This window comes from Suillus bovinus (genome assembly GCF_016758785.1).
Source record: "Suillus bovinus strain UH-Sbo-P2 chromosome Unknown EDB93scaffold_140, whole genome shotgun sequence".
Classification (NCBI taxonomy): Eukaryota; Fungi; Basidiomycota; class Agaricomycetes; order Boletales; family Suillaceae; genus Suillus; species Suillus bovinus.
Genome location: NW_024542196.1, coordinates 52,653 through 60,857, shown reverse-complemented (window position 1 = coordinate 60,857; position 8,205 = coordinate 52,653). Strand labels below are relative to the sequence as shown.

Sequence of the window (8,205 nt, the reverse complement as noted above, 5' to 3'; positions counted from 1 at the left end):
TGTAGCAATCCAAGACGTACTTGCTCATTCCTCTCTGTTGTGATAACCTTAGTCCGAGTCCTAGTCTCTGCCCAGCGTTAATTCATTATTGGGTTGTGACAAAGGGAAGGTTCGTTCACTTATTGAGAATATTTACAGCTTCGAGCACGGCAGTCAGGAGTCTGTCAAGTCCAGGAATCGCAGACTGGCCCGTCAGCTCAAGAACAAGTTTGGTCTATGTTACCGGGTGAGTGATTAATACGCTGGATCATATAGTCTACTTAGACTTTGTTGGAAGAACCTCGGAGATGAGAAAACTAAGGTCCCTTGCAGCGGGCTTTTTCGCACGAAGTTGAATCAGAAAGCAGCAAATCTGCTCTGGTATAGTAACAAGAAAGACGAAGGGGTAATGTTTGAGAAGCTTTTTACTCCGTTTCCCATTCCTGCCTTGGCATTAGTGTATGCAGTGGTGAGTCATGTGTTTACTGGTTTGGTTCCAATATTAACATCTATGTCAGGCAGAATGTTGTGTCAACGAAAGGGTTGACAGCGAGTGGACAGATATTAGTTTTTCGTGTGGCAAGTACAAGGAGGCTTATGACAAGCACCTTGCTAACCTCAACAAATTCCACTTGTGAACGAAGGACCACGGCATACTCGATGGTATTCTGAAGGAGATTAATGATAATGGGAGGTAAGGGTCTTTCTTTTTTGGAAATATCGCAGTCTTGCTGATGACGGTACAGAATCCATGCAAAAGTAGATCCGGCTGATGTCGGAGATGCAGACTGTCTCTTGGATGATGAGATTCACAATGCCATTCACAAATATCAGCAGGGCAGTGGTGTGAATGAGACTGATGATGAGGATGAAAATGAAGGTAGTCAATCTGAGGATAACAGATGCGAAGACGAGTAGAATAATGAATAATGAATGCATATCCAAATTGTTCTCATTTGTTTGAGTGGTATCACTGGTATGAACTATGTTGGCTTACTATTGGAGGCTATGTGGCGCTACATAGCAGGGCTATATAGCTGATGTACAAGATACTGGATACAATGTAGCACAATTAATCATATAGCCTGAGGTATATAGTACTATGTAGGGGGGGGACCTGCAATGAGGCTACGAGTTGTATGTAGCCTATGTAGCGCTATGTAGCACTTCAATTTTTTCCTGATGCGATATGTTCATCTTTTTCTCCGTCTCTGGAAGCTCATAATACCGCAAGATGGCACATAGCCACAAAATACAGAAAGCCAAGTATAGTATTATGAGGCCATTTGGATTATTGTGGCACGTTCTGCAGGTGACTGGAATTCGTACCAGGACCACAGCTATGAGCCAGGTTGCCACCATATAAATCAGGGCAATGGCCAATCTGTTCCAGGAAGGGAACAATACTTCATTATATAAATTGAGGCAGACGAGAAGGTAAACCCAGTTGTAGATGACATGTCGATCTAATGTTAGGTAGAGTTCCGCCATTGTGGATGGGTGAATCTAGAGGGTCACTAATAGGGGTAGAATCAAATGCGGTGCGTCCCTCGGTGTTACCCGCGCGGACTCGGAAACCCTAGGAGTGTGTAGACACCTCGCACGAAGTCGACGGTCCTGCCGCGATCCTTTGAAATTTACGGTTTTCGCCAATTTTGACTCATGACATATATATGGCTTCAAGCTCCTGGCAGCAGCTTCCACGTTCAACATCAATACGCGACGCACTAGTACTGAACAGATCATTAATAGGCTTGTCATTAACCATGGCAATGGAGCAAATATTTTTCCTCACGCGCGTTTCCTATCAAGAGATTGCGGGGCCTCGACCTTCCAGTGATCATGCCACGCCGGTCGTAGAACAGTATTTCCAGATTGAAGCCCCCATTCCCAAGTTGTCTTTTGCCGTTAGCATGGGTGACATCTCACGACCACTAACCCTCAGCGCCATTGGAATGAACTGCATTGAAACAGATGTATATTGTGCGTGAGGACGCCGTTTACAATATGGACAGTTTAACAGAATCTATGTAGTCAGGTCAGAGTGTGTACCAGTGTACAAAGTTCCTGGCATTCGCCCGCGTGCTTCTACGTAACTTCAGATCATTGGGTATCGCTTTGGCGCTCATACTTTCCTTTCGACAGTCCCCATAGTCCATACCATTGCTATAAGTTCGCTGGTTGGAGGCTTGTTACATAGTTCACCGCCCCTTCGACCGTTGAACATGGATAGAATCGTGGACCGCCGACCCAGCAGCGTCCTGTCTCCTTCGACTCTTTGGGCTGGATCCTCCAACCTGCGGCATTGCACCAGCAGTTTCCGGTACCATGGAGTACTTCCCCCCCTCCTTGGAACGGCTGGAACCCTGAGCAGGGTGTGCTTCACCAGTCTTCGAGCGAGTATTGTAAGATTGCTTCTTCCCTCCTCGATTCTTGCTCCTAGGAGGAGTAGCACGTTGAATTTGCGTTTGAGAAGCACTGTGCGCTTCTTCTTGAGTACGCGCCTCTTCCGCCGCCCACCATTTCATAAAGTCTGCCTCTAGTTGGATGGCTCGCTCCTCTTCTTGAATCTCGACAAGCGATCGCTTGTCCTTTGGTGCAGGCATGCCCTGCAGAAGCTGTAACTGTTGTATCTCAGCAAATGAAAGCGAGGCTGATTCTGTAACGCTCGATTGCACCACCGGCTGAACAGGCGGAAGTGTCCATGCGGCACCCGTATTCCTGGTGATCATGATTCAGAAAGACATTGCCGAGGAGAACAGTAGGTACGTACGAAACACGTCGGGGACCTGGTGAACTGGATGTCGAAGGCACCTGTCGAACGGGGGAAAAGACGGGTCCGAGTGAAGATGCATTCGGCTGGGGCTTCGAAGATGAAGGTACGGCTTGAGGAACTGGCCGCTGAGGTGTTCTCGCATGCGTTGGCTTCACGGTGGCGGATAATTCGGGAAGCGATGACTTTCCCGAGTCAAGATCGGACAGCGTTCGACGTGGTGTCGGTGACGCGTCAGGCTTTGGCGAGCCTACGGTCCTACGCTGTAACGTAGCTACTTGTGTCAAAGACTCCGAACTAGGTTTGGCTATAGCACCGCGTGTTGCTCTATTCGCAACACCAGATGTTTTGGTGTTTTCAGCCTCTGCCATAATGGCTTTGAGATCGGTCCTTCATGATGGTATCAGTATAATGAATAGTAAGAATGGAAGTCAAAGTTTCACATACCTGGGAGCGGAGATGGGCCGTTTCCATACTGGTACTGGTCCAGACGGTTCAGCAGCCACGGGTACCGGATGATTAGGAGTGATATCTGACGAGGGTACTTCGTCCATCACGAACAGCTCGTCTCCTGACGGCCCGCCATCAGTAGCCTTGCGCGGATCTGCCGCCGCATGCACAGATAGACTCGAAATAGAGCGAGTTTTGATCGAGCCCGCAGTCAGTGACTTCAGAGAATCCCTGTGAACCTGTGGCCTGTCTACAGGTTCAAAGATGACTGGAATATCCTGTTGAGCAAGCCATTCGGCATGCTTCCGCAGCGCTTGGTTCGCTAGTAAGTTAGAACGAGAGACCAGGGACTTCGTCATCTGTGCGCTACGGATGTACTCAGAAAGCTGCCGCACAATGGAAGGGTCGAGGTCCTCGAGCATGTGACCTTCTAGCATCATCTCCAGATTTGCAGTGATGTAACTTTGCAGGCGTTCAACGAGATGGGTCGCGTTGATGTGCGTTGCGTCAGTAAGCAAATAGCACACATTATAAACATCGAGATGCTTCAAAATGACTTGTGAACAGAGAAGCATCAGGCGATCGAGTAAAAGTTCATTCTGATCGACGTTGTATTATGAACCATGCGCCTAGAGATAGTGCGCGTAAACTCACCGCTGCGGAAAGAACAGAGAACATGAAGGATAGCAGGTCGTCTACTCCTTGCACGAAGTCTTCGATGCAGTAAGATGGCGGATACCAATAAGATAAGATATGAAAACATACCAAGAGATTCAAATAAGTTCTCATCTCCATAACATATCCATCGAACGACATATTGCATGACCTGCCACTCCAAGTGCTTGAGATCAACATCGATGATACCCGACTTATCACGACGCTTAGATGACCATACACTATCTTCAAAGAAGCTGGCGAAGAATTGACAACGGGCTTGTAGCACCACTGAATGACTCCAAACGACGACCTGGTCGGCGAGGTGGAGCGCGACGTCGGGCGCAAGGGAGTCTTCTTTTGTATTATGCCGTAAACGCCCAGTTAACTGGGTTCTCTGGTAGAGCAGGCGAAAGTCTTCTGACTGTGAAGGAGTGGGGACCCGCTTCCCTGGCGATTGAAGTGCTTTCAAAAGAAGTTGAAGATTGAATATACGTGCGAGTGATTGAAGTTCGGCCTTGATTGCTACAGGCTTCACAGAAAATGTTTGAAATTGGGACACAAAGGGGGTTCCGATGCGTAAATCCCAGATGGCGAGAAGCTGGTCCGAGTACAAGTATCGAAGGAGGATAAGGACCGTGAAAGGATGACATCCGATTATTTGAATGTGGACTGTGTCTCCTGGGACAAGACTGATCTCAATTCCTGAAGATTTATCATGTAACGGACGTCCGGTATGCAACATGTCACCTAATACCGGACATCTCACAGCGAGAATAAGCCGGTGAGCCGGAAGGTACAGTGGACCGGGAGTGACAACAACTACGTCGGCATGATGGGGCAAGGCGATATCTGGCGCGTTCTTGCGTTGGTCTAGAACCTGAAGCAGCTTCGAGAGATCCCCGATATCATCTTGAATCGATAAGTCCTCGCTATCTTCGTCAGCATCCAAGAGAGGTGTCGTCGTGTTTGGTATAGTAGATGGTGCCTCCGCACGCGATGACGGACCTAGGTATGGCTGAATCTTAGTAATGTCACATGAAAATGAACGCGCCGTGACGATGATGGGCAGTGGATTAAAGTCAACACGCAGAACCCCAAACGCCCCTGTGCTGTTTGCACAGACAGCAACAGCACGCTGGATGTACGGTATGCGCTGGAATTTGAATGCTTTGGCACCGGGGCCTTGACCTCCTTTGGCACTCCGCAAGCGAACGTAAACATGTCCAGACTGGGTGCAGACTATGACATTTCCATCGGCCCCAATGTCAACATCCTACAAGACGTCAGACGACATAGTGTTTGAATTTGAGCCCACCCACCTGTACAGCACTGAACTGACGTCTTAGGGCCCATATGCGTTGAGGCTTGAAAGCAGGGGAACTCTTTGCGGAGTCGCTTTCTCCAATAGGTTGTGAAGTAAAAGTGAATACTTCCCCATTCGATGAGAGGGCGGCGATGGTATCGTCGCAGCTCCTGAGCTTTATGATGGTCTGACCCTTGATTGCTTGCGGGGGCCGGTAGACAGAGATTTCTGAAGGGAATCTCTGGGTGGGGAAACTAGGCAACAAAAGTCAGTAAGAAAGTGAACTGAGCTCAGGAAAAGTCCAACCTGATCTTTGAAACCCCTCCAGACCAAACACATACGACTTCGCCTGTGAGAAACAGACATGCCATGAGGGTTTCCTGAATTCGGAGTCACTCTCGTTCTAGAACCATATATAAATTCCGACGAACTGTCATCACTATTGCGCGAACAGGCTTCACTATGCAGGAGACTTTACGAGGGAGCACTTGGACGGGTACCAATGCCTTGTCGTACCCTAATGAATTTTAACGTGAGCGCATATTAAAAACCCAGGAAAAGATAACCAACCAAGTTGCCCGCCGTTCGTGCCCCACGTCCATACTTCCGTATCTGTCCAACAAGCAGAGGCGGTCTTGCACGCTGCAACACCTTTCACAAACTCTCTCCTCAAGGAACCGACTTTCCGTGGGGTAGCCTGGATGTGCTCGTCTTGTTTAGCGGAGGATGAGACCTCGATGACGTATCCAAGCTGAGAAAAGCGATTGAGTCCCCAGGTGAGAACTTCTCCGGTCGAAGTGAGTATGAGGGTGTGGTCTTGGCCAAGCGCGACGGACTCAATGGTGTGTTTGATGTCAGGAAGGGGCGTGAGGGCATACTGTGTATGTTGGCTTTGACCCAAACTGCAGAAAAATTAACAATACAGCGTACGATCGAGTACATGTCTGCGCCTACCGTCCTCCACCACCAAAGCCGCACACACGGATGTTATCCCGAGGCTCGGAGGTGAGCACGACTACATAATGGTGAGCTCGGGACACATATACTCCGAACAAAACGCGCCTGTATGAAGCTTGGACATCGACACTTGCCGGACATGGATTGGGGCGAAGCGGTCGTCGAGGGTCCTGGTGTGCTGGTATGCTGCATCGTCCTTACGGGGAATTATGACCTGATCCGGGTATGCCCTATCATTTCCATCGCCCAGCCCCAATGCTGCATTTCTGATGTCAAAACCCCCTTGAGGCGTGATCACTCAATTCCACAACACGTCGACTTACCTGTTCGTACCCCAGGTAAACAGCTCGGCAAGAGTCTCTTCGTCCTCGGTAGGATTTGCAGATCTCACAGTTGAGTTGTAAAGGTCGTGAGCAGTATACCCTTCTAAATCCTTGATCGACGTATCGATATCCAGGCGCTTCAATAGAAGGATACTTGAACTCAGTAAGACAAGATTGCGCCGGTTGCACATGCGAAAATAGAGACGTACGCAGTAGAGATGTTTCCCACATATAGCGCCCTGTGTAAGGGCGTCCAGTGATTCTCCTTGTCCAGGATGTTCACGTTGATACTTGGGTGGGCAAGGAGCATGCGGACGTACTCCAGGCTTGAAGCCTCAGTGGAGGTGCATGCCAGATGCAGGACCGACCTGCCAAGGTTATCGAGGGCATTTATTTCGAGCGCCATTCCTGAGTTCAGTATCCCCGCACGCTTCCATGATTTTCCGCTACTGGTGCTGACAGAGGTGGAAGGTTGTCCAGGACCGCCATTGAGCAGGCGGTGAAAGGATTGCTGCTTGCGTAGTGCAAAGTAGACATGGAGCAAGGTCATGCGCTGGGTTTATCAGGATGAACGATCACTGGGGAGAGATAAAATCACTCCTCCTCGAGATCGTGTCGGCTGTGTGGTATGTCGATGATAAGACGGCTCTGGGTAAATTGTTGATTATTTCAATTAATGTCGAATACTTATAGTATAGAAAACGGTTCTGTTGCAGATCTTGAAGAATAAGTTATAGCGGCTGCGGGGGAGAGTAGTACGAGACTTGTGGTAATAGATGACTCGGCTCCTCTAGTACTTCGGACAGTGGTGACTCCCGACGCCGGATATGTATACAAATTCGGACACCAACGTTCGGTAACAATATTAATCTAATACATAAGGCGCCAATCATCTAGCATTGCTTCCAAGACCAACGTGCTAAATTATAAGTTTGAACGTGGGCGCAGCAGCGCCGTAATGTTAGTGATAATCGGGAGCACGTTCAAGATGCGTAACAAGTATTTGCTCCCATTCTCCTGGATAAGATTTGACGACAGAGATGCAGATATCTATCATACCCAGAAGCCTCTCTGAACAAAAGGCGTCGGTAACTCTGTCAGGTTGGTATATATCGCCGAATCCCCACCAGGACACCCAGCGGTCGCCCCGTATCTCGCAATGAAACACACCTCCAAAAAATGCTAGAATCACCCTGAAAACATTGTCAGAGGGTACGAGCCCACATTCTGGAAAAAGAGAGCAAAACTGTCACTTACTCAGCATGAACACGATTGCAAAAGCATTGAAGTTGCTTCATGTACTTGTCATATGCTCAGTACCCGCAACGACTTTCCCGATGGCCCACCTTCTAGGTATGTTTGAGCGTCAGTCTCGCCGCCGGGTGTATGACAGCCTATTTTAAGTCGATTAGGACCATCGATCAAGGCTCAGAAATTATTCACACCTTCGCTGCGCCTGGGTCTGTTGACAAGAGTCTCCAATATATGTAAGCGCGGTCCCGCACATCTGGTGAATCACAATCCTTCGTTGCCGTAATCAGCACACGCTGAACGACTCCCTTGGGATGAGTCAGGCCTCTTCAATAACAGCTTTACAACTGCAGTCAACGTTTGAAGCTGAACCTGCGGGGAACATGACGTCTGTCAAGCGCGTTGGGCAGATCGAGCGAGAAAGTGCAGCACCTTTGCCAACGGTCATAGATGCTATGACACGCTTGATCGCATCTTTTCGTTTATCGCGGCATTCGCTATTGAGATCCACG

The 8,205-nt window shown here is 48.8% G+C and overlaps 2 protein-coding genes across 2 annotated transcripts; one reads left to right on the top strand and one right to left on the bottom strand.

Moving 5' to 3' along the window:
• Positions 1-313: 313 nt before the first annotated feature.
• EDB93DRAFT_1096277 (uncharacterized protein) lies at positions 314-617 on the top strand (the record flags this gene model as incomplete). Its single annotated transcript, XM_041446766.1, has 2 exons — positions 314-448; positions 498-617. Coding segments are annotated over 2 exons (255 nt in total), but the record flags the coding sequence as incomplete, so codon positions are not given.
• Positions 618-1,935: 1,318 nt separating this feature from the next.
• On the bottom strand, positions 1,936-7,243 carry EDB93DRAFT_1185860 (uncharacterized protein). Its single transcript, XM_041450800.1, has 13 exons — positions 6,652-7,243; positions 6,443-6,595; positions 6,225-6,385; positions 6,117-6,177; positions 5,733-6,064; positions 5,594-5,679; positions 5,469-5,542; positions 5,179-5,416; positions 3,968-5,132; positions 3,857-3,915; positions 3,200-3,801; positions 2,753-3,142; positions 1,936-2,700 (listed from the first exon to the last, which is right to left on the bottom strand). Exons 1-13 carry the CDS (start codon positions 6,990-6,992, stop codon positions 2,181-2,183), a joined length of 4,182 nt encoding a protein of 1,393 aa, XP_041301202.1. The 5' UTR covers positions 6,993-7,243; the 3' UTR covers positions 1,936-2,180.
• Positions 7,244-8,205: the final 962 nt, after the last annotated feature.

Bases quoted from the DNA above. Each gene is read 5' to 3' on its own strand.
- EDB93DRAFT_1185860 (XM_041450800.1), bottom strand. From the start codon at position 6,992: ATGACCTTGCTCCATGTCTACTTTGCACTACGCAAGCAGCAATCCTTT. The intron at 6,178-6,224 runs GCGCGTTTTGTT...ACCATTATGTAG, and splicing joins GATGTCCAAGCTTCATACAG to TCGTGCTCACCTCCGAGCCT. The intron at 3,802-3,856 runs GTGAGTTTACGC...AACGTCGATCAG, and splicing joins TCTCTGTTCTTTCCGCAGCG to AATGAACTTTTACTCGATCG.